Source organism: Pocillopora damicornis, chromosome 3, assembly GCF_964200805.1.
Source record: "Pocillopora damicornis chromosome 3, jaPocDami1.2, whole genome shotgun sequence".
Lineage (NCBI taxonomy): Eukaryota > Metazoa > Cnidaria > Anthozoa > Scleractinia > Pocilloporidae > Pocillopora > Pocillopora damicornis.
In genome coordinates, this window is record NC_142672.1 from 5,277,653 (window position 1) to 5,301,361 (window position 23,709).

Here is a 23,709-nt window from a genome sequence, read left to right on the forward strand (position 1 = left end):
GACATTTTGTGGATATAACAACAAATCCTTACAACTGTCCGGAAAAGAATGTACTGTTAGTCGACCAGCCGAGAGAGTAATCTTTCAGATCTGGGGAGTTAAAAGTTTAAACATTTTTTTTTCAAGTCAATAGATTTTAATTGAGATTTATCAAGGATCCTTCTGTCAGGAGAAAAGGTGACACATATAATTTCATAACTTCATAGAAAAAGAAGACATCAAAATAATAACTCTTTATTTCACAAGTTTCTCAGAAATGCTAGCTCAGCTAGTGTCAAACAGAATATGGAATGTTTAATGCAAACATATTACAAATTTGGATAACTTGTCTCATGTGCATTTTAACAGATTGAAAACCTTGACCTTGTGTCAGCAAGAGGTGACACCTTGTGACATCTGCCAAGAAACTGTTTGCATGTACCAAAAAACTTATGCTTACATCAAGAGCTTAGTCTGTCCCATTTTCTAAATGTCTATTAAATTGACAAACTTCTACCAATCCAAGAAAAGGAGAGGGTTAATTTTTAAATGATCATACTTTACCTGATAGAGATCTTTATTTTTAGAAGGGAGAGCCCAGAAGAGGAGGTTGTGTCTGACATCTTAGTGATGCCAGCATTTTTAAATTATCTAAGGAAATCCTTGTTGGTCATACAATATGATTTGTTCCTCCATGAGAAATCTCTTACATCAGACTCTATCAAAGTTGATGAGTATACGTGTATTAGGCACCCAAAGAACAAAAATAAGTGAGGCCTAAGAGCATGGAAGCAGCACATATTTTTCTAGCTCTGTTTTCAAGGAATTAGCCTCAACAAATTCAATATTTCTCTAACTTTCCTCCAAAAAACCTGAGCACATTCACATCACATCACACACCTAATTGGCTATCTGAAAGGCAATTATAAAAAAAAAAACTATCTTACAATCAAAACACCCCTACCTAAAATTTGTTACAAATAAATGAGACCTATCTTGATAACCTTTGGAATGCTGCACATTCACATCCATGGCTGTAACAGGATAAAAAGGCACTAAATACAGCTAATAAAAATAAAACAATAATTTGTATAACTTCTATACATATTGCTTCAGTCTATAAGTTTGATATGTTCATCTTATTTGATAATTCTAAGTTGTACTGATATCCAGTTTTTTATTAAATATGATAATATTCAAGGCCTGAGGATTGATATGGAATTTACTGGGAAAATATGACACCTATATCAATCCATGTTGCTATGACAAATAATTCAATTTTTTTCTCAAGGATTGATCTGACATAATTACCAATACTGATATGACTCACTCAGTTCTCCTTGAAATTAAATTATTTATGCATGAAAATATTGAAATTATGAACAAGAGAACAAAAAAGATTGGTGGGATTTTTCTGAAAAGGATTAGAAAAAAAGGAAGCAAGATTATACCAGTGAAAAAAAATGAAATTATTCTTAAGAGGAAACAATCTGCCCTTGAAATGATAATATCAGTGTATTATCAGACATAAAGGTGTTGAAAAGAAAGAAACTTATCACCCAAAGGAAGTTTTCCTGATGCAACACCACCTTCTCTTGATTAATTTACAAGTGAATGTAAGGCAGTTAGAATGGAGAATAACTAATCAGATCATGGGAGTTGAGGGTATAACTTGCTCATGAGAGAAACAATCAAAACAAAACTCAATAATGCAAATAATTTTCAAACTTAAACAATGAAAAAACAAGATTTTGCAGGCAGAATTTACATTGTGTTTTACCTGAGGGACAGAAGATTAAAAACACACACACATAAACCAAAACAATCATACAGACTCTGATTTTAACCCTTCAACTCCCATGAGTGACAAAGAGAGAACTTCTCCTTACAATATCAGTACAATATCAAGTAGAAAAGTGATGAGAATAAAGCAGAAAATAACTTAGGGAACTTTAAGTTGATCCAATACTAAATTCTGCCATGTAATAACAAAAGGTTGTGAGACAGAAATACTAATTAGATCTTTGGAGTGAAAGAGCTAAGAAGCAAAATTAATCTTCATCCTCAGGATCAAGTGTTAATGAGGCATTTGACAGTGTGCGAGACAACCAACTTGGCCAATGTTCTATGGAGTAGCCGTGATTCCGTACTTGTTCAAAAAGTGTCTGCAAAAATAATATACTAGCTAGATATTTCATTTTACACCACTCTTTGGGTAACAATGTTTAATTATTTAGCACCCCACACTTAGCATTGCAGTGCTCACATACTGCATAAGATTTAGACACATTAACTGAAGATTTACTTCATGTAAGTTTTACTGTATCATAATTAAATGTGATTACAGAAGCTGACCAGGTAGTGCCAGGTAGTGTAATGAGAAGAATTATTAATTATGATAATGGTGATGATAATGATAACGACCACACTAATGATGATAACGACAGTGACAAATTCTTGTACAGGCTAAACAAAGCCACAGGATAATAACCAATTAAAGGCAAGCCGTATCCAACAACTGTGGGTTTGAATGTTTACTGTAGAATTCTTCCAGCAATAGTTCTACATTACATGTTGCAATCCCTATTCTTACTATTCTTACTAGTAATCATAATCATTATTCTATCTATGGCACTTTTTGATGAGTGTCATAAAACTGGAAATCAAAGTAATCATAAAGACTAGAAGAAAGGAAAATACCTTTGAAAGCCAATGAGAACTCAAAGTAAGCAAAAAAAAAAAACCCAAATGCCTAAATCCCAGGAAAACACAAGTGACCAAGCCATGACTGAACAAATCACCGAGTAAAGTGACTCTCAATTGAAAATTGCTCTCTATATAATTTACAATTATACTGGCCCATCCGAAGTAATGTCAATAATTGTTTTAGTATCAGGTAACTCAGGTGCTTTGGAATTCTGTTGTAAATTCTGTAAATAAAGAGAGCATTGCACCTATGTTGTTTCAATTGTGTTGATTACTCGTATTAAGATCAGCCAGCAGTTTTAACAAATTTAATTTAATCAGAAAAAATTCTGACTGCCAATCTCTGATCATCTTTTGTCCTCTTTGCAAATTAAGTTTTTTCTATGACATCTATCACTTCCTCAAAAACATCAAAAAAACATGAGGTAACAATTTTGAAATTTAGCACTCCTGTGATTATGGCGAGATATGACACAATCCTTTAGTAATCAAAGTGCACCCATCTCTATAATCACTGGGTCAATTATCCTAAAGTACAATTATTCCAGTCTATAACAACATCAGTTTTAGGTATTGAATATTGAAGAATCTACTAAGCTCACCGGTGGTTTGAGGTGATTTATATGGTCCACTCTTAATCCACATACACCCATGTTGAGTTTAACACCAATAACAAGAGAGAAGAAATATTTCTAAAAACAACAGCACATTGAGTTAATCACATTGAGCATGTGCAGTTGTACACAAAACAGTAATCATGGCATCTTATTCACATAATTTTGATGTGCCCACTGGTTTTATTGTTGGTAACAACCTCTGCTTAAAAATTTTATTCATTACAAACTATAAAACTGAGACAAATATTTCTGACAGTATTGCTTTCCTCTTAGAAAAGGAATCAAATAGATGTCTATATGGCACCTAGTACAAAGTCCTGGAAGATTTTTTTTGGGTGATATTAATAACAAAATTCAAGATTCAGTAAATGAGTATGGCAATTTTACATTGCTCATTTGTGTGGAGTTACTGGGATGTATGACACAGTCATGCTCTGATAAAAATGTTGAATGGGATACTTTAAAAGCATTTTTCCAGGACACAAGAATGTCCCTTGCACTGAGGGTCCACCACAAAGACTACCACACTTACCTCCTCTGTTGAAACAGCATATCGCTGAAGGTCATTGAATTTACTGAGAAGGTCTGAAATATAATCATCTTGTGCCTGGAGGATAAGAAAATCACACATCAGAATAGCCTTTGAGGCAAATCAAAAATAATTCAAATCTGAATATTGTATTATTATCCTCTGATACCAAATCTGCTCTCGCTGGCTTGCATACCTTGCATATTGCAAAATCATCAACTAGAATATTTTATTACCTTCCTGAAATCCTGATATTTTCTATGAAGACCAGAAATCTCTGCCCTCAGTGACTCTGCCTCTTGAGTTTTAGCCTGATGGAGTAAGAGTAATTTCAGTCAAATAAAGATGATTATCCAACTTTTTCACCACTAGGGCCAAAATGTTACCCTCACTGTACATGTACCTCTTTCCACAGTGTGAATTAGTGCTGCAGAACCATCAGACAAGCATAACATCCTGGGCAAGTGACAATACTCCAGGTTGCTTACATCACAGAAAACGTGATAAGCTCCCCCTTGATGGACCAATCAGCTTGAGTGCAGACTTAAGGCCTTACAAGCCTTCTGGTCTCTTTTTGTTGGAGCACATCCTGGTTTCATTTACATGATATCAACAGAAGTATAATCGATCTTTCTGCAAGGAATATTGGCCCATCACAAGCTATACTCCTTATCAATTCCTCAAGTTTTGTTGAGAGTTTTGTTTTAATTCCTGTGAAAACGAGGAGATTGATCCAAGTGATGGTTATTTAAGTCAGTTACAATTTTGGATATTATTAGTAAGTGTACCTTTGCCAAAAATTCTGCTCTGGATAACTCAACCTTGAGGTCTTCAACTTCTTGCTGATACATCTGTTGAGGGAGGAAAACAGTATCAATTCATTCATATAATATATTCTTTCAGGACTGCCAACAAAACCTGATTTATCATTACAGACATGCACAAAAATATTAAGTTCATACTTATTACATTAATAAGATGTTGCTATAATTGTTTTATAATTGATATTGTACAGCTTCCTGCCCTAATTCCAGGTCATAAACTTTCCACTTTGGGAGCATAATTTTCACTCTAAGGGGAATAAACATTTTAGTGGTTCACAGCATATTTATGGGGTTCATAAGAGTCAGAGAAGAACAACAACATCAAAATGCCTTCATTACAAGGTCTCTCTAACTTCATTTTGAAACCAAAGGTCGTGGAAACCATTGAAATGATTGCAGAAAAGGTCAATAGAATTTTAAGACTTAAAAACAGTGAAAACCTTGATTATCCAATAAATCACTCCTTTAATGAATTGATCAGCAAAGGGTGTAGAAAGAGTTGACTATACCTCTAATGAATTTCTGTGAATTTTGTCAAGTTGAGTTCTAGTTTCATCAAGAGCCTGAAAATGATAGTCAGTGTAATTAAAAACAAGGCAGATAAATTTTTCATGGGAATGTTAAAATCCATCTCATCTAGAAAGTAGGTCAATTTCAATCCATGAAATATAAATAAACAGCAATGTCTTAGTTGCTGATACTTAAAGATTACTCCACAAAGCACAATACAAAGATCATTTCTAAAACACATCAATATTCCAATTTTATACATATGTGTGTTTAAAGGACAGAGGCTAGGATACTATGGTTTGGAGCATACTATTCATTAACCCATATTTCCCACGAGTGATTAACAATTAACTTCTCTTTGTGATTCCAGCCCATTATCCCACAAACAGGTGATGAGAACATACTTTCTTAAGCTGAATTGCCTTGTTTTCTGTGCGTTCACCAGTTTTCATTTCTGCACAAAACAAAAAAGGAAGAAAAATGTACTCATAATTTTATCAAATTTTTACATTCCAGTTTATTAGCTCATTAGAGGATACTGCATACATTTATCACAAGAGTATATCAATCAAGAGACATTATGATATAGCAACGTGAACACAGCATCATCATACCTTGTGTCACCCCAGCAATTTTTATTTCAATTATTGATTGCTGTTCCAAGGAATGAACAAGAGAATCGACTCTTTGATTGACAGCCTCCTGTGATTGTTTAAACAAGTCCATCTGCCTATTAATTCCTTCATCTCTCTTTTGTTTTTCGATCACCCTTGCAGCCTGTACAGAAGCCCGTTCAGCTTTCATCTCTTCCTTCAAGGTTTCCACCTCTTCCTTAGCTCTTCTTTCGTTCTCTAAAGCAATGTTCAGTTGATCTTGTAGACTCTGGAAAGTAATATTGGACAGCCTGCCATTAACTAAAAACAAATTTTATTGCATAATTAAGTACATGTCTATCTAAAGTTCATGATGCTGATCAATAAAATCAAACTGCTTCTTGTGAGTCTGTTTATAAACAATCTGATAAGTCAGAGCATCTGGTCCATGAATTACATTAAATTTCTCTAGTCCAGGCTGTTCATGCATGCTAACAAGCTGCCCCCCTCAAAACAAGGGTAGCTGTCTGAGGTATCCATAGTCTTCCATTTTGTTCCGATATATTTCCCCAAAAAGAATAACATCCCATAACTGGGAAATATTGTAACCCAACCTTGTAGAGCCTTCATTCTAACAGTTAACACTGACTGAACTGATGTGAGAAAAAAGGGAAGTAAAAAGGGCAGGAAAACACTTCTTGAATTAAAACAACTGCTACACGATAACTCTAGCCTGTTAAAGAACAACTACCACAAAAATTTTCCACAAACTTGAAGAAGTTGCAACATTCTTCCAGCATTTTCTATTACAACCCTGGCCCAGAGCCTGATCAGCTTAATTATGGCAGTTATGGTATTTCACCAACTTATCTACAACAAACCTTCGTGAGTTGATCAACATTAGTCTGCTGTTGCTGTAGGTGTTCACAGAGATGCTGATTTTCATTCCTGTAATAAGTCACTTGGGATAGCTCTGTTTTCAAGGAATTAAGTTCAGCAGTCTGGTTACGTAACTTTTGACGCAAATCTGCCAGAGCATGTTCAAGGGATTGACAGTAGTCCTGTAGAAGAAAGAAAATGTTTTTAACAGTTAAGTATTGGATAATGTTAACTGCATGCACTGATAAAAGTTCCACAATTTCCTGGAGCAGTGACTTATATTGTTACAGCCTTGATAAAACTGATCATGACAATCAAATGAGGAGTTTTTCAGTGATAATGTTTTGGGTTCAATAACATTCGCAATAACTAGATTGACATTCAGTTTTCAGTCACCAATTAATGCCACTCACAATTTCAAGACCTTAATGTAAAACACATCTAGATCTATACTGGATATGACTCACTAAAAATCTAGCAGAAAAACAAAACCTTTCCTGACATAAATATCCATTATATTCAAAACATGTATTTACAAAGGCAATGTAATTCAATATTCTCTCTTTCATCAAAATTCACCAAAAGCAACCTTATATCCCAGTACAAAATTGGTTAATAATGTTAATAGGACTGAGTGGAGTCCAATTTGGTCTGTAATCATAGGGGTGATTAACAATATCAGATGACAGCAAAGCGGGACTCTGATTTGTCAATCACAAGTACGATCAAATTGGAGGACACGAAGTACTGTTACCAAGTAATCAAAACTGTAACAAAATTTGAGAAAGGATCTAGACATTGATGATACGTTTTCATAAAAAAAAACCTAGTTAACTTGGTGAAATGCAAGACAAGTTCTGTCCACTTACTCAGGCAAGAATGTGTTAACTGTCCTATTACAAGCATGACACATACACTAGCCGTCCTATTGGTGCTCAAATCAGGCTCATGATAATCAATCACGTTCCAGAATTTTGTTATAGTTTTGATTAATTCAGTAAAAAGAAGCGGGTCACAGCAACACAAACTCAAATGAACAAACCTGGCAAGCCTCAAGACTCTCACTGGGTTGAGGAGGGTTATTCAATCTGTAGAATCTCTGAACTGGATCACTAAAGAACATAGTAAAATTAAACAATGTAAATAAAGAAGTGTTGGGAATCCCCTGTTTAAGTTGTTATGTGATGATCAATGTAAATTAGCTTCTACATTGCCCCCAAGCAACCCACTGTAATTTAAACTTTGAAGATTGGTTTGCTCAAATTGTTGTGAAAGTGAGCTATTTACCCTTGCCAATTCCATATTTTAAAGATATAACATTGTACAGACTTGACATCTTCTGATTTAAATTCCCTACCATGGCCAGGCAAAGTTCAAATTCCCATTCCCCGGGCACAGACAACAGTCAAATGGGTTGTAACAGTGGGGAGGGACCCTGTATGACACATCACTAAGCTACTATTAACATGAAAAAATTTAAGTTATAATAAAAATTTCTAAAACACATTACACTATGAGAAATGTTATTTATTTGTCCAAGTATAGGAAAACAAAAGCAAGTTCCTTGTGAAGATTAAAACCTCAGACCAACTAATTTAACCCTTTAACTCCTGGAAGTGATTAACATGTAACTTCTCCCTATAATATCCATACATTATCCAGCAGGCTGGTAATGAGAATATTCAAACATATCAAGTAAAAGTTGTTATCTCAATCTTACTCCAAATTCTTGTAACCAATTTACATGGATAAACAATCTGACAGCCTAACACTGAGCTTCATTAGTAAGCTTGACCACACTTCAAGTTCAAGTGCCTTATACTTCACATGAAAATACAAAATAATGCTCTCTCTATTTAACAACCAAGCTCACCACTTCCTGTCTTTATAAACATCATATTTTCAACATACCTGAGAACAAGATTTCGATGGCCAAACAAATTGTTCGTGAACACTTCAAGACCTCTTTGGCGTTTGTCAATAAAGCCTGTAGAATATCAAAACATAGTGGCTTCAGCACAATTAGGTTTTAAAAGAGAATTTGTAGCTACAAATTTACAACAGGGGTCTTTTCGTTTTGCCCTTTCTTGTCTCTGTAAAACTTTACCTAGCTGGCAATAAAAAACAGCATCAAGCTTAAGTTAAAATTTAGTTTAGATCAGGACAAGTATTCTACAGTTTTGTCCGTGCTTTCCAAACCAGGAGGCACCTAAAAGAGCATCTCAATGGGGTGAACTGGTAGCTGTAAAAGGGCAAAACATTTAGACATTAGGCCTAAAACTGACAAATTTAATCTTAAGTCATAAACTGCAAAAAAATTATTGTGACCACAATGGAAAGATATTAACAGTTAGCTGTAAATTGGCCAAAATTTGAACCCTTAGCCATAACAGCCATTCCCCCATGGAGACCCTCCTAAAATGCATCATTCTATACTATTATCTAACAATTGAAAGGGAAAATAATTAACCTCCCTTTGTTCAGTTTTAGACCAGACAACTCATTGTGTCTGGTTTACAAAAAAATTCCAATTTGTCCTAGATCATGAATTTACACATATGAACTGGACCAAACCAGGTGATTATACATACATTTTCTCCCAAAGAAATACATTTATTCCAAACCACAGTCATGTTCATTATGGTGAAGTATTGGAATATCACCATTATAAAAATATACATGAAGAAATTATGCGCTTCTAATTAGCATAAAAATGAGTGCATTTTTCATGTAACACAAGTACAACAGGATTTCTTGTGCAATTTGTTGTAAATAAACAGCTGTAAATTTTTCAAAGACTGCAAATTCCACTTGCCCTAATGCCTCTTGCAATTTTGTTGTCTTTAAAAAATTACTTGTGCTTAATAGCATCAAGCTGTACTTGAAATCATGTTCTTACCTGTACTTATGTTACATACTACAAAAAATTGCATCAAGAATAACATTTGTTACACACCATCTTAAAATAAAAGCCATCATTATGATGCTTGTCATGATATTTTTGTCCAATCTTTCCTTTAAGATCATAAAATATGATAGGAGGGTGTTATAGGAGATGCTTCCAACTTCCATACCATACAAAGGAAATGTTTCACACTGCTAATTTTACACGTTTCAGTCACGATAGCAGAGCATTCACCTCATGAACTTCAGTTTTCCAACACACTTCAGTAGAGGGGTTTTTTTGCTACGTACATCATCAACTTACTGATAATTATAATGAAATTCTCAGGGATATAAAGAATATTAAATGAATACAGAAAATGATGCCTTGTCACATTTTTATTAATAATTTGGCTCTAAACGTGTTTGTCACGAGTGTTGTAATAACAACGTAACACAGACGTCACGTGTAACCAACTTAATAGTTACCAGGAAAATTTACTTTTAACACCCACGATGAAGTAGATGGCCTTTAAATCGAACATCTACCCCAGCAAGTTTCAAGATACATTAAAATTTAGAACAGTAAGATGTACAAATATTTAGTATTTGTTTACAAACCTGTACAGCGAGTGAATGTTAAGTAGTTTTACTTGATTTAACTTAGATTAACCAACCTTTATCAAAGTTATCTTTGAAGAAACGTTTGCCAGGCAAATGCAGTCGAAATTCTGGAAAAAGCCTGCGTAACTGAATAAAAAAAAAAGAATATATATAAATATATGTATATATATATATACATACATACATACATACATACATATATATATATATATATATATATATATATATATATAAAGAACAGGGAGTCTGTGTTTTAATTTTTCCGTCAGAGCTCGATACGTAGAAGTAGAGCGCGATTATATATGAATATTCTTGACAATAAAATCCTGAGTGGGTAATCATGAAACAGGCTTGTAGGGATGAGAGTATAGCCTCTTTGTTTTTTTACCTATCTCGATATATATATTATTGAGATAGGAAAAAAATACGTAACCTTTTTCAATAACTGGAAAACGCTATATATCGATCAAAACGCACACTGCAATATTCGCTTAGCTTTGCAAAATATAATCGAAGATTTTACAATGTACAATAACTCTTTGAAAGTTTTTCATCCGTATCTAAACTTAAGAATTCCTAATGATCACCTTTTTATTCAAAAGAACAAAGTCTCCATAACGTCTGTAGATTATCCAACTTTTATGACCATTGTTTACTTCGATCTTGTAAAGCTGTGAAGAGACAGGTAGCAGACATAAGCCTAAAAGCTGACCTCAATAGCAATATATCGAAGGATCTACCGGTTTTACTTACAGTAAACTTTTCCCTCTGTTCCAGGGTTTCCTTTCCTAGAATACACGAGTCAATTCGAGGCATAGAAATTGAAGAACCTGTAGAATTCGTGAATGTGTCGCTAAAGCCGTGGCCATTTTCCAGTGAGCTTCGCTTGATTTGTACATCCGCAGTATCTCTGTCCTTTTTAAACGTTACAGGACTAACCATCCGTCTAGACCCACCGCGAGAAGTTGAGGTTGTTAGGGTATCTGACATGTTGTTGTCAAAGCCTGTTATCACTACTCTTTACGACGCATTGCAAATACAAGGTAGTCTAAATTCCCCGGTTTGAGGGGAAAAGTTTCTTACGTTTTTTAAAGACTTCCACCCTGGCCGACGTAGTCTGAGTTCTAGTCCCATAGAGGCCTCCCATTGTGCTTATACCACGGATGTGGAGAGCGGAATCGCATGTTCTACTAACATTATTTTAATCAAGTGTGAGCATATGGACTTTGTTTAAAATTAAAAAAATTAGAACAATGTATTCAGCTTTGGTAAGTACTAAACATGGAACGACCTAAAACGACCTAAAACCGCCTACAACCACCTACAACCATCTATAACCACCTCAAAAATTTCAGCAACCACCTACAACCACCTCAAAAACATCTACAGCCACTCGCAAACTATCTAAAACCATCTAAAACAAGGCATAAATGTCTTAAATAAGGCGAAACGACAAAATGTCACGTACGTGAAATACGAGAATCGAACGAAACTTCCACCTCCCCCTGAAATCTTACTCTCCCTGGTCTCGTGTATAATCAACCATATCACCTGCGGGTAAGTACAGCCAGACCGGACAGTCAAAGCACATTTTACCATTAAGTTCATAAGGCACTGGCCAAAAAATGGTAGTTGGGTAACACTGATAGTCTAATGAATGTATAAGGATTTACTATCCTTAGTTTACATCTTTGGGTGATAGCTCTACCAGATGAATCAGGAGTAAAAGCAACTACACCTGCAAGTTTTGAATGAATAGTAAGGAAAACCTTAAATTTCATTGTCTATCAAACTATTATTACCTCACCAACAGAAGCACTAAATCATTTACCAGAGCAAAGAGCTGCCTATCAAGTGTCTTTCTCTAACTCAGAGCCAAATACATCAACTTTGAAATCACAATACAAGACCATTTAAACAGCTAATTTATTTATGCCTGAAGAACTCTTAATCTACAAAATGTATTATAATCTTTACTAAAAGCTAACTATGCAATAAACTATTAAAATAGAATAAAAACTGATAATAGAGCATATGCACATGGCATCAGTATACCAAAATTGGTGTATGCTTACCAAGATACTGAGGGGAAAATAAATATGTCCTTTCTTTCAAAAGAGTTTATCTTTAATTCTACTTTTTATCAGATTATGAAAACTGGGCTGTGAAGAGACTGTGATGCAAGGTGGACAGCACTAAAAAACCAGTTTTATTTCCATTGATGTCATGCATCCATGCTGAAAATTAGGCCACAAGCATTTGGAATGGCCAGTGTAATTTAGCAAGAGAAGTTGAAACATATGGTTGCCACCTAATTTTGACAACCCTGTAAGAATGAAGATCAATGAGCACATCTCAAAGAAAATCAAACTGGTTTAAAAAATTATAAAAGAACAATTTTAGCCTCAACTGCCATTTTGCTTTCTCAATTCCATCATGCTGAAGCTAAATTTTAATTCATACAAACATTTTCTTTTGTTCTGGAAACAAGTATTCTGCTTTTTATTTAAGTGCATATGCTCTATTCAATATTTCTCTTAAAATATATTTATTTACCAAAGCCTATGGCTGTAGTTACAAACCTAAAAACCTAAAACTTTCATAGTTCAACCCATGATTGCTCCTGCTATGCTCAACTACAATCAATAATAGCAACTAATGCATATGAACAGTATACTGCAGCTTTAAATGCATTAGGCTATGTTCATTGAGTTTTGAACTGTAGGTATTTGTTTTCCTCCAATGGGAACTAGTTAACCATCATCATTAAATTGTAAAGAGAAAATTTAAACCATATCATACAGTCACGTAAAAGCAACTGCAATCTTAATGGCAGCTGACACTCAAAAAATGTTAAAAATGAAACAAACATTTTTCTTCAGTTGGGAGCTTTCAGAGCAATCTCATGCAGTGAGACTAAAAACATCTTCTAATTGACTTATTTTGAGTTCTTTTAATCTCTCTTCACCTAAACACATGAATTTTCATCTTAAAATTTATTTTTCTAAACATTGTTGAACAAAACAAATTCAGGTTTAGGAACAAACTCAATACTGTTGTGAATCTGATGTGGATGTGAAAATAGAAAATGAAAATGAAAATTGTGCAGTTAAAGCTCATTGGCTGATCGATTCAATTAGATAAGTAGGGTGTGCAAAGAAATGCTGGCAGTGCCTTTTAGGAAGATAGACTACAGCTGTAACCAAATTTTAAACTTGAGCTTTTGCATTGGTAGCCCAAGTTACAAGGCACATTTAAATCTAACTAGTGTTTGCCAACTTATAAGCCTGGGAATTTGCCAAATAATTCAGCATTTAATATTTCAGTGTTGATTACCCCTAGAGAGTTTATTGAAAGTAGTAAACTCTCCAAAAATGCCAGTTTCATTTTTTTGTCTGATTGAAAAAGGTTTTTTTTTCCTCAAAGCTGCTTTTTACAGAAATGATACAAACTAAACAAGAAAACTTCAGTTTCCCTGAAAAGGAAAAAGATTGCAATTCAACACATTCAAAAAAATCATTCCAGAAGCATAAATACCCAAAACTAATTCTAAAAATTTTTCATCTTAGCTCCATTTGGGGCAGTACTTAGCAGAATTACACTTAAAAATCCACTAAAGAATTCCCTAGAAGGAATTCATAAACTACAAAGCAGACTGTTTAGAAGAATGTACTACTACACTCAAATACACAATCTATGAGGATTCCAAAATCCACGTCATACTTACAATTCCCCTAATAAAATTAATTTACGTGCTAGGCGTTGGTGAGGTATCAACACTTATTCCACTGTCTCTTTTACTGGATTGATCTCTTGACTTCCTGTTCGATGGATGTTTGGCAGTTCCCTCAGTGTTATTTATTTCCTTTATTGCCCCTTTCTCACTACTACTTTGCAACACTTCTGAGTTTTCACTCTTTTCATCAGTCTGTTGAGATACTCCAAGGTCTTTTTGATTATCCTGTTGCAAAGGCTCCAGACAGCTTGGGCTGTTATGACTAGACACAGGAGTGGATGTGCGAGGATTTCTCTGCTCAGTTGAAAGTCGCCTGGCCAGATTAGATGACCTCATTCTATCAGCTCCATCTGAATGCTCTGCAATCTCCACACCTCCCACCCAAAATGATTGATCTTCACCAGGTTCAGGTTCATTTTCTGAGGTACTTGACACCCTTCCCTTGCTTTTGGTTTGATAATCTGACAACAAGTGGCAAACTTTTCCTTTTAGACTATCAACATGTGCCATTTTTTCACTTTTCTCTATCAATTCATCGGTCCTGGATGAATCTTTTTCATTTCCTTTCAATCCTTGCTTTCTCAGTGTTCGCTCTGATCTAAGAGCACTTACAAGAGCTTCCTGTTGCACTCGTGCTTGTAAGAGCTGTGATTTTGTCATTTTGAGGTCTGCCGTTAGTTCATCCACCTTCTGTTTCAAGTCCTCAGCTTGGTTTTCCAAGTGTTGACAGTAGGCCTAATAAAAACACCATTATCATAGAGACTATAAACCTTTCACTACCAGCAATGATCTGAAACTTATTTTTTCCTTACAACATTGATACAATATCAAAGAGGCAGGTGATAAGAATAAAAAAAAATATAAACTAGGTGATGATTATTTGATCCAACACCAAGCTCCTATAGTAACATTATAAGTAAAGTGAGACAGACAACAAGGACAATTACTGATGAGATTTTGGGAGTGAAAAGTTTAAAATTCTAGGGCTAGAGTAACTATGAATACAAGATTGAATTAAAGTGTTAAGTAAACCATTACAAAAGTATAAACCTTTTAAAGCTTCAAGTATTTTTCAAAGAGTAACAAAGACTGAAAAATTTTTGTTTAAATAGAAAAAGTGAGCCATTTCTATATTAGAAAAAATGTGACACTGCTAAATGCTTCAGCATCTTGTTTTTGCTACTAATTAACTGACTTGTCAATAAAATCCTATCAAAGTGTTTAATCATTCCAACTCACTCTGCTTTCTTCCAAGCTGTCATAAGGTCCAGGAGGATCATTCAGGCAGAAGAACTCTTGTACCTCATGACTGCAAACAATAACTTAGTTGGTTATTTCAATAATCATCTTTATTTAGTACCTCTTCTTCCTGTGATGGTATTAATATGAGATAAGAAAACTGAAATTGATGTTATTACATCAATCAATCAATCAATCAATCCTTTATTTAAACACGTGACACCTAGGAGTACAGAAGTTCTCGTTAAAACGTGTTTTTAAAAAAATGAAATATATTTGACTGAGACAAATAGGAGGTCAGGCCACCTGTAATAACCATAGGGATCTAGAAAGATGGACAGCCACTCATTGCGTATTCACACAGGATAATTAGGGTCTTATACCATGGACAGTCACACACTCACACACACCAGTTGATATTTGCTGAATTTTTTTGTCAGAATTTCAATTTTCCACAATTCAAATTGAACATAAAATTCCTACACATTTCTATGACCAGGAAGAATTTCCATATTTACCTCACCCGTGTCAATGTAGCCATTACATTATTAGTCAGTTATGTCCTGTTCAACTTGTTTAGATGCTACACTATGTGGTACTATAGATAAATTAAGGGAATATAAAGTGCTGAAAAATAACTTGATCTTTGCTGTTTCTTCAAAAAGAGCCAAAATACATATATTACAAGAGCATTAAATTTTGTCAAGGAAATAATACTTTTTAATACAGTTTGAAATGGGGTAAAACACAGACATAGTTTCATACAAATAGCACTCTGGGTAAACAATACCTGTTACATATTTCAGAGTGATTCATCATATTGTTGATGAAAAATTGCAATCCTCTTGCCCTGTCTTCTATGAATGCTGCAAGCAAATACAATACATAACATTTAAAAGTTTCTCTTAGTAACCTCCAAATTATTTATAAAAGGTACTGCTAATCCTGAAAACAAGTTAGCAGTTTTTCTTTATCTAATTTTACTTAATCTTTGTTGGATGCTCAGAGCTTTTACTTACTGGTAAGTACAAGCAGCATGAATATATAATTTATGGATCTAGCCCCTGTTGTTTAACACTTTAACTCCCAAGATCTGATTGTAGATTCTCCCCTCTAGCTGCTACACATTTCCCTATTAGTTAGTTACATGAATTTGGTGTTAGATCAAGATAACAACTTCTACTTGATAAATTTGAGTATTCTTATTACCAGTTTGCTGGATAATATATGGATATTATAAGGAGAAATTACATGTTAATCACCTCTGGGAGTTAAAGGGTTCAAAAGTGGGTAGTGCTGTCCACTTGACAGATCTCTATCTGGTCGATGGTGAAATAAATTTTGTTGACAATGCAATTCAGATGTCAGATAGCACTATGATTTTATCCAACCTTTGAACAACTGAGCCTTAGATATACGTAACTGAATGGACACATTAAAAACTGGGCAGATCCTTGCAAAATAAAAAAATTTTGGAGGCTGCCAACTCCTACAGATAATCTCAGTCAGGGTCACATTTGAAATAAGTTTTTTTTGTTTACTTTGTTAGTATTAAAAAATTTGATTATATGGAATTTAAATATCATGTCTATATTCTATGCACTATACAACACAACTATACATTAAAAATTCTTCCAATTTTTTTTTATTCTCAGAATCTGCTATACCTGGATCAAAGTTGTCCTTGAACCGGCGTTTGCCAGGAAGCCTGATTTGAAACTCTGGAAAAGCATCTCTCAACTGTAAATAAAAAATAACTAAATAATAAACTATCCACCATCTTAAACCATAATTAAGTGTCCCCCAACACTTTCAGCAAGCAATTCTTTCTTTAAATAACTTTTTTTTCTTTGCAACTAACCATTTGAACACTTTGCAGGAATCTGAAAATGTTTCCTCCCTCCAAACCTGACTACAATCTTGCTTAGGAATGGCTCAGCCTATTGACTGTCCATATCAAACTGGATCTTATTAGTTTCCTGTTGATTTAGTTTTGATCCACTGTTAGAAGCAGTCTGCTTTTTTCACTTGACCATGTTACACATTGAATTGCCCAATCATAATTAACCCTTTAACCCCCAGATCAGATTTATAATTCTCCTTACTGTCAGTCATACAATTCTTATAATGTTAGTTCAGAGAATTTAGTATTGGATCAACTAATTATCCCCAAATTGATAGTCTTCTTTACTCTCATCACTTATCTGCTTGATATTGAATTGATATCGTAAGGAGAAATTCTGTCTTGGTCACTCATGAGAGTTAAAGAGATAAGTAAATTTTCATTACATCTGAAATGTGGTAAGATTTTCAAGAGGTATGGTGTTCATACTCAGGCCTTAGCTTATATCTCCATGAGTGGTAAACCCACACACATTGATTTAATGTTGACTGTCAGTCTCGATTTCCCCTCTGCAAGTTACGGTTTTGCATTACTAACTCTTTACAACCTACTAATGCCCTACATCTAATTTCTCCCTACAGCGATACTACTGAATCATTTATAAGATCATAAAATCAAAGGAAATTATTGCCATCCTGAGAGGCTTTGATTGTTAAACAAATTCTCCATGTCAGTTTTACAGGGAATACATAAAGAGGAGTATGGAGAATATGGATACTGATTTTAGGGTATAAAGGATTAACTCCACCACTTACCCTTTCATTTAGCCTTGTGAAATCAGTGTAACGGCGAAATACAAACCAACTTTTATTTTGACTTTTAACTTCAATCTTGTAAACCTAGCGAAAAAAAAGAAAAATCCAAAAAAGTGTCTTGAACCAAATCATGATAAAATGGTAGGAAGACTGACTGGAAATAATGACAAATTGTGCTAGTATTGAGCATTGTGTAAAATTATTGAGCATGTTTAGATTTACGCATACATTAAATTAATGAAAGAATTGGAGACTATTCTCAGTGATCATCCCTAGCATAACTGCAACCTCTGATTTTCTCAAGTGGTTCTATAGGGTAATTGATAATTGATTCAACAGGAGCACAGCTTGGATTTCTCCAAGAGGGTATGTCACCATAACTCACTCATCAGATTTTCATGTTGATATCCACTTACATTGGGTTCATTTTTAGTGCTTTAAATTCCTCAAATCAGTTTCAAACTTAAAAAAAAAAAACTTTTTCATTGGAAGTAATCTCTCTTCTATACAGAGGGATACTGACACCTGTTGACAATAAAAACATAGGTGTGCTTTCACGCAGTTTACTTGAACCGAAGCTTATTTCATTTTCAAATATTTCACGAAGTTGCATTGTTAAGAAAAACATTAACGTGCGTATTGATTTACAATGTACATCAAGCGCAAAGTTAAGCTCACATCCATTTTACATCATAATCTTCCATCATAGTTTTTGATAAGAGAGATTTTAATTGAGATTTTAACAATTTGTTCAGGAGAAAACACCGAACACTTTTTTAGGTTCGCGCTTTTTGTTCGGCCATCATTAAATCAAAGCTGATCATGTCGTAGGTCAAAGTCACGAGTACGAGTGAGTTACAGGAAATGAAAAGTATCAGGTTCTGTAGAAGTAGCGAGTGCCGAAACGATGCTTTCTTTACTCTTATAGATCATATATCTGAGCCGGCTAAACTTAATCAAGAAAATTAATCCACCAAGAATACAAATGAAAATCAAAGCAATATAAACAGATCATATGCCCAAACGTACCGTAAATTTCTGACGATTATCTACTATTTCATAACCAATAATCGGTGCTCTCATTCCCATATTTGATTGATTTCTTTCGTTACCACTTTCCTCTTCATCTTCCTCGTCCATTCTAAACCTCGGGCTTCTTCTTGGAATTCTTGGTCTCCGAGGATCCCATGACGATTCTGTTGACAAAAAAGTCACTTGACCATCCAACGCCATGATTTTTTTCTTCCGTTATTTAAGCTAGACCCAGATTACTCTCGAACCTAGAGAGATATTTTGTATTCGCCCATGCGTGACACTGCACTAATAAGGGGACTGAAAAAGGGAAGACAATTGACGAATATTATTAAAGGTTTCATCTATTTCAAAGTTTCAGTTATATTCCTTTACTTAGTTATTTCTTTATTTGTAAAGCTTCATATGTGTAAGTACTGCGCGAGTTAAGCGCTTCGCATAGAACTCTGGGAGCGAGGCGCGAAAAAAACTGAGGTAATTAGTGTTTGCCTCACTACCAGAGTTGTTTTGTTTTTCGCGCTTTTCAGGAGATAGCGTGTAAAGCGCCAAAGGCGTGTCACTTTGCGCGAGTGTGAAGGCGCAAAACAAAAAAGAAAACTTGAGCATGCTGGCCCCTTACATTTTGAACGCTTCACAAGCGAGAGGAAGACGCTACGGACGCCTGAAGCAAAAATCAGGCAAAAAAATTAATGACGCCTCTACTGGTGAATCATGGAGGAAAGTTACCCTCGGAAAGATATGTAATTCGCTGAGAAAGTCCATCTGAAAAGTTATTTCTCAGAACTGTAACAGTGGTAATTTTCCTGTTTCATATTTTGTTAACTTAATTTTTTTTTAACTCTTGAAGACTAAAGGTCGCTTATTGAAAATAAAAAAAATTGCAGTTTATATTTTAAGTCTTTCACAGGTTTCCATTAAACAAGAGGGTAGCTGGCGCTCGAGGCGATTCCACACTGGTTTTTGTTGTTCCTCGACATCATAATGTACCCTTCCATGCCCCAGCTCTTTCCCCAGGAGTTCTTCACCAGCCAGTAGTCCTGTCCTTGGTAAGTTCCATAACCAACAACGAGTACTGCGTGGTCCAGCTGATAACTGCTACAGGCACTGAAATAACATAAATTTTGGTATGGTTTCTTTTTACTTTAGGAACTTTTCGATTTCGCACCCATGAAAGAAAAGATCTGACTTACGCCAGGAGGCAACCGCGGCTTTATACCAAAAGTATTTTTTTTAATCCAAAAATATACATTGAAACTCTCTTTTTTAAATAAATCCTCAAAAAAAATTATCGTAAGACAAACCCCGATTAAGTAATTGTCCACAAAATAACATTTTTTCTGAAACACCCAAAAGTTAGTTGTGATCCAAGATTCTTCGTAAATGATCCAAGAAAATTTTTGAAATTGCGAAAAATATTTTGCCAATTGCCGCTGGCGCCAGCAGCCAGTTGGAGTGGACTAGTTTATCCCTACTGACAGTCAGAATAAAAGACAGACAGACAGAAGGACAGCCACACAGAAAGACAGACAAACAGACAGACAGACAGATAGAGAGACAGACGAACAGACAGACAGAAAGATAGACAAACAGACAGACGGACAGACAGACAAACAGACGGAAAGACAGGCAAGCAGACAAACAGACGGATTAAATGACTGACTGGCAGGCTGGAAAAATAGGCAGATTGATCAACGGCAAAAAACACAACAAAGGGGAGGAACGCTAGTCAGGTAAAAAACCCTGACTGACTTACTAACATTGAAATAAAGAATGACTTACAAACAAACTGAACTCCGAGGAACAGACAGTCAGACAATGACAATGACTGACAGACTCATATCCTGACATGAACAGCTCATCAACTGACAAACGGACAGTACATAGATGGGGGCGAGATATTATAAACTTTATAACATCTTAATAAGGGACAGTTCCTGCCATAAGCTAAAATGAGAGCTGTGTTACTTTATCATGAATCACTTACGGTTCATTGTACACCCCACTGTGATAAAACTGGAATGAAGCGTGACTGGCATCGATGATCACTGAGATGGGACCCACTTCGGCCACAGCAGACTGAAGAGCTGACTCGCTTCTTTGCTGGATATCAACATAACCTGATTGAAACAGGGAAGAAAAGGGAAAGAAAAATAAACACATTTGTCATTATAAAAACCACTCTTCTTTGGCCTGTCTTTCGTAAATTCATCGATAACCATCAGAAATCTTCGGTAACCACGATCTGTGCATTTTACTTACCAGTACAGGTGGTACCTATATAAGCTTTTTCAAAGCAACAACTCTTTGGACATGGATGCGGGTAACCGGCTTCGGTGTCTATGCCACCGTTTTCTTTGACATATCTGAAAGAGTAATTAAAACTCGGCTTCCTCCATGAAACTGAAAAACCACTCTGTTAACCACGAGCATTAGAACCGACAGACGCAAAAGTGCCTGTCGAATTGCAGCTGAATACATATGCTATATTCGCGATGCGCCGTTATTTTGATATCAAATGTTTCGAGCGCACTTACACTGAGTGTCGTGAAACAAAACTAGAGTAATAGCGACAGCCAATCAGAGAAGAATACATCAAAGAACCAATCGGAAAGGCGGTCTGAAAATCTCTGACGACCGAGTTACTGTTGTTTTTTAGAATTTTGCATCCAATTAGTTGCAAGGGGAATGTTTCTGGACTAGTCAGTTAGCGCGGCAAAACTAACGCAATCCCTTGCTAGTTCGATATTCAATTGCTTCACCTCGAAATATGTCAATTTTTCTCGTCTTAGGCTTGAAAATAACCTCGACTGCCTGGCTCAAATATCTTTTGCACCGTCATGGCTGCATGTAATAAAATAGGATAATTGAACTTCACTGTTCAATTTGACCTCCGACCGAACAATGGATTTATGTTACCAGAGACAGCGCGAGAAACAAAGAGAAAGAAATAACCTTGTTGGCTTACAAGAAAGCACAGTCTATAAATCCCATCAAGGGAGGAGACACCTTGCCACATCCAGAGCAGTCTTGTAGATTCTGTTCGCTAAGAGAGACAAGTTTTCCTGTTTTCTTAAAATGTTGTCCTTCCAGTGACCCTGTGGCACTGAACGCCCATGAAGCACCCAACTGACCTAGCAGGAAAAAAAAATTGCAAACGAAAGTCAAATTGTGGCAACGCAGCCAAGCTACATCAGGTGGAGCAACACGTGTGAAAAAGCGGGTTGAATTGGTAACCAATGACAATTCAGAGAAAAAAGCAAAGTAAAAAGCAGACTGCCTTAAGAGCAGTAACACGTCTGTGACCAAGCCGCGTTTGGTTTTTGTTTCGCATTTGATTTGTTGTGAGACCGATGCAATTTTTTTCTTCAATAATACTAGAACGAAGAGTGCCACCCCAAATTACATCCGACCTTCAATTTGTATACAAAAATTTTTTGTGCAACGTTTTTGTTGTTGTTCTTATTGCTGTTGTGCTTGCTTTCTTTTTCGACTGGCAGCCGATACCGAGAAAAACAACGCGATCGTGAAATCAAGGGAAACCAACAAACTTGAAGTTTCAAAACTTACCCTGATTCTTGACAGGAGTGACATATCCCTTCGTCCTCCAATCTACCGTGGGGGGTAGGGTCAGTTCACTAAAAGGAAGAGAGGTAAAACCGCGACGTTCTGTTTCGTTTGGAAAATGAGAACCAACTCCTAGGATAAATGATCGATATTCGTCGACTGTCAGATCACCGAACTGGTTCATGGCCAAGGTGTAGGAGTGTTCTTCTGAGTTATGCTTTAAAACATACTGAAAGAAAAATTAATTTTTTTTTCCTTTTACAGTTTAGTTTTCAAAAGAAGTTACTAGTCGTTCACTTGGATTATCTGGCGCCTACTCACTAATTTTTGTTTGCAGATAGCAACACAGGAAGTGTTCACCTGATCAATAATGCCTAAGAATTGAGAGAGCAGTGAAAATCTTTACTATGTTTTATTAAGCTGAATCGGAAATATCATCTACTTAATTGAGGTTTGCGTGATATGAGCAGTGTTCCATCTCCCCCCTCCCCCCCCCCCCCGTATCACCGATGGTTCTTCGACCCTTCAGTTTGTCATGTGATTATCTTCGCGTACATTATTGGAAAAAAAAAACACCCCCTTCTCAGGATTTCGTGTTCTATATTTATACTGTTAATTCATCTCACCTTTAAATTGTTCTGCCATATTGAGAAGCGGGCATTGTCATGAATTTCTGACTCATATTCCTTGCCATAAAAAGACTTCCACTTCTGCCAGTGCTGCTTGTACGTCGCAGGCGATAGATTCAAACAGTTTGCAAAGGAAGCGCACAGCAGAAAAACACACAAGTAGTTCATTTTACCTCACAATATCTGGTCCGATTTTTAGATGGTATGAAGCAAGAGTCTGTAAATAAAACTTTGGGACTGAATCAGACAGCGACTACTGGGTCTGCAGATCCTTAGAGATTTGTTCGCCGACCTTTCGTAATTGTGTCACGCATGGAATTTGACACCTGAGAAAAACCAATGCTACCCTGTCACGCGAGATTTTTGTCAGCTAAACTCCCAAATGTAAACACTAAACGTTCTTCTTGGGCAATCCAGCCAGGATTTCAGACCACTTCAGGTGATAGCTTTGCAGCCTCGGTAAAAGGCTATCTGGGTCATCATTGAGGAAATTCGAAATTCGAAAAAGGTTTAGGAGCTCAGAACCGAAAAAAAACAGGCAAACCAACTGAACTTGCACCTAGTCCGGCATGCTATGCATGTCACATCCACATGGACGCCTGAGGCATCGGCAGTAATTCACCGGACATTTCATGGATGCTCCTGTAGGGTTTATTTGATTGTCCCTGTAGTAAAAGGTTTCGGCTAAATGATGGAATAGTTCTCTT

General features: G+C 35.7%; 3 protein-coding genes across 4 annotated transcripts; all 3 read right to left on the reverse strand.

The window, feature by feature from the left end:
• Positions 1-218: 218 nt before the first annotated feature.
• Positions 219-11,265, reverse strand: LOC113665931 (uncharacterized). The gene is made up of 14 exons (XM_027181666.2): positions 10,898-11,265; positions 10,732-10,815; positions 10,198-10,270; positions 8,549-8,624; positions 7,680-7,749; positions 6,640-6,819; positions 5,780-6,047; positions 5,570-5,619; positions 5,165-5,218; positions 4,620-4,682; positions 4,068-4,142; positions 3,835-3,909; positions 3,288-3,377; positions 219-2,144 (listed from the first exon to the last, which is right to left on the reverse strand). The coding sequence occupies exons 1-14, from the start codon at positions 11,132-11,134 to the stop codon at positions 2,031-2,033; spliced, it is 1,509 nt and encodes a 502-aa protein (XP_027037467.2). The 5' UTR covers positions 11,135-11,265; the 3' UTR covers positions 219-2,030.
• A 787-nt stretch (positions 11,266-12,052) lies between these two features.
• Positions 12,053-19,561, reverse strand: LOC113665938 (uncharacterized). 2 transcript variants are annotated; one of them, XM_027181677.2, is made up of 7 exons: positions 19,429-19,561; positions 18,807-18,973; positions 17,778-17,861; positions 16,787-16,859; positions 15,910-15,985; positions 15,120-15,189; positions 12,053-14,615 (listed from the first exon to the last, which is right to left on the reverse strand). In XM_027181677.2, exons 2-7 carry the CDS (start codon positions 18,915-18,917, stop codon positions 13,893-13,895), a joined length of 1,137 nt encoding a protein of 378 aa, XP_027037478.2. In that variant the 5' UTR covers positions 18,918-18,973; positions 19,429-19,561; the 3' UTR covers positions 12,053-13,892. The 2 variants fall into 2 exon arrangements, with proteins under 2 accessions (XP_027037478.2, XP_027037477.2); XM_027181676.2 differs by lacking the exon at positions 19,429-19,561 and having other exon boundaries at positions 18,807-19,021.
• On the reverse strand, positions 19,138-23,417 carry LOC113665925 (digestive cysteine proteinase 1). The gene is made up of 6 exons (XM_027181659.2): positions 23,000-23,417; positions 22,377-22,602; positions 21,775-21,940; positions 21,069-21,172; positions 20,794-20,926; positions 19,138-19,913 (listed from the first exon to the last, which is right to left on the reverse strand). Exons 1-6 carry the CDS (start codon positions 23,168-23,170, stop codon positions 19,724-19,726), a joined length of 990 nt encoding a protein of 329 aa, XP_027037460.2. The 5' UTR covers positions 23,171-23,417; the 3' UTR covers positions 19,138-19,723.
• Positions 23,418-23,709: the final 292 nt, after the last annotated feature.

Bases quoted from the DNA above. Each gene is read 5' to 3' on its own strand.
- LOC113665931 (XM_027181666.2), bottom strand. From the start codon at position 11,134: ATGTCAGATACCCTAACAACCTCAACTTCTCGCGGTGGGTCTAGACGG. The intron at 8,625-10,197 runs GTTGGTTAATCT...GATATTCTACAG, and splicing joins CAAAGATAACTTTGATAAAG to GCTTTATTGACAAACGCCAA. The intron at 2,145-3,287 runs GTGAGCTTAGTA...TTATTTTTGCAG, and splicing joins TAAATCACCTCAAACCACCG to ACACTTTTTGAACAAGTACG.
- LOC113665925 (XM_027181659.2), bottom strand. From the start codon at position 23,170: ATGAACTACTTGTGTGTTTTTCTGCTGTGCGCTTCCTTTGCAAACTGT. The intron at 22,603-22,999 runs GTGAGATGAATT...TTTTTCTTTCAG, and splicing joins TATGGCAGAACAATTTAAAG to TATGTTTTAAAGCATAACTC. The intron at 20,927-21,068 runs GTAAGTAAAATG...TGTTTCAATCAG, and splicing joins TATAGGTACCACCTGTACTG to GTTATGTTGATATCCAGCAA.
- LOC113665938 (XM_027181676.2), bottom strand. From the start codon at position 19,010: ATGGCGTTGGATGGTCAAGTGACTTTTTTGTCAACAGAATCGTCATGG. The intron at 17,862-18,806 runs GTACGTTTGGGC...TTTTTTCGCTAG, and splicing joins ATAATCGTCAGAAATTTACG to GTTTACAAGATTGAAGTTAA. The intron at 16,860-17,777 runs GTAAGTGGTGGA...TTTTATTTACAG, and splicing joins TCACAAGGCTAAATGAAAGG to TTGAGAGATGCTTTTCCAGA.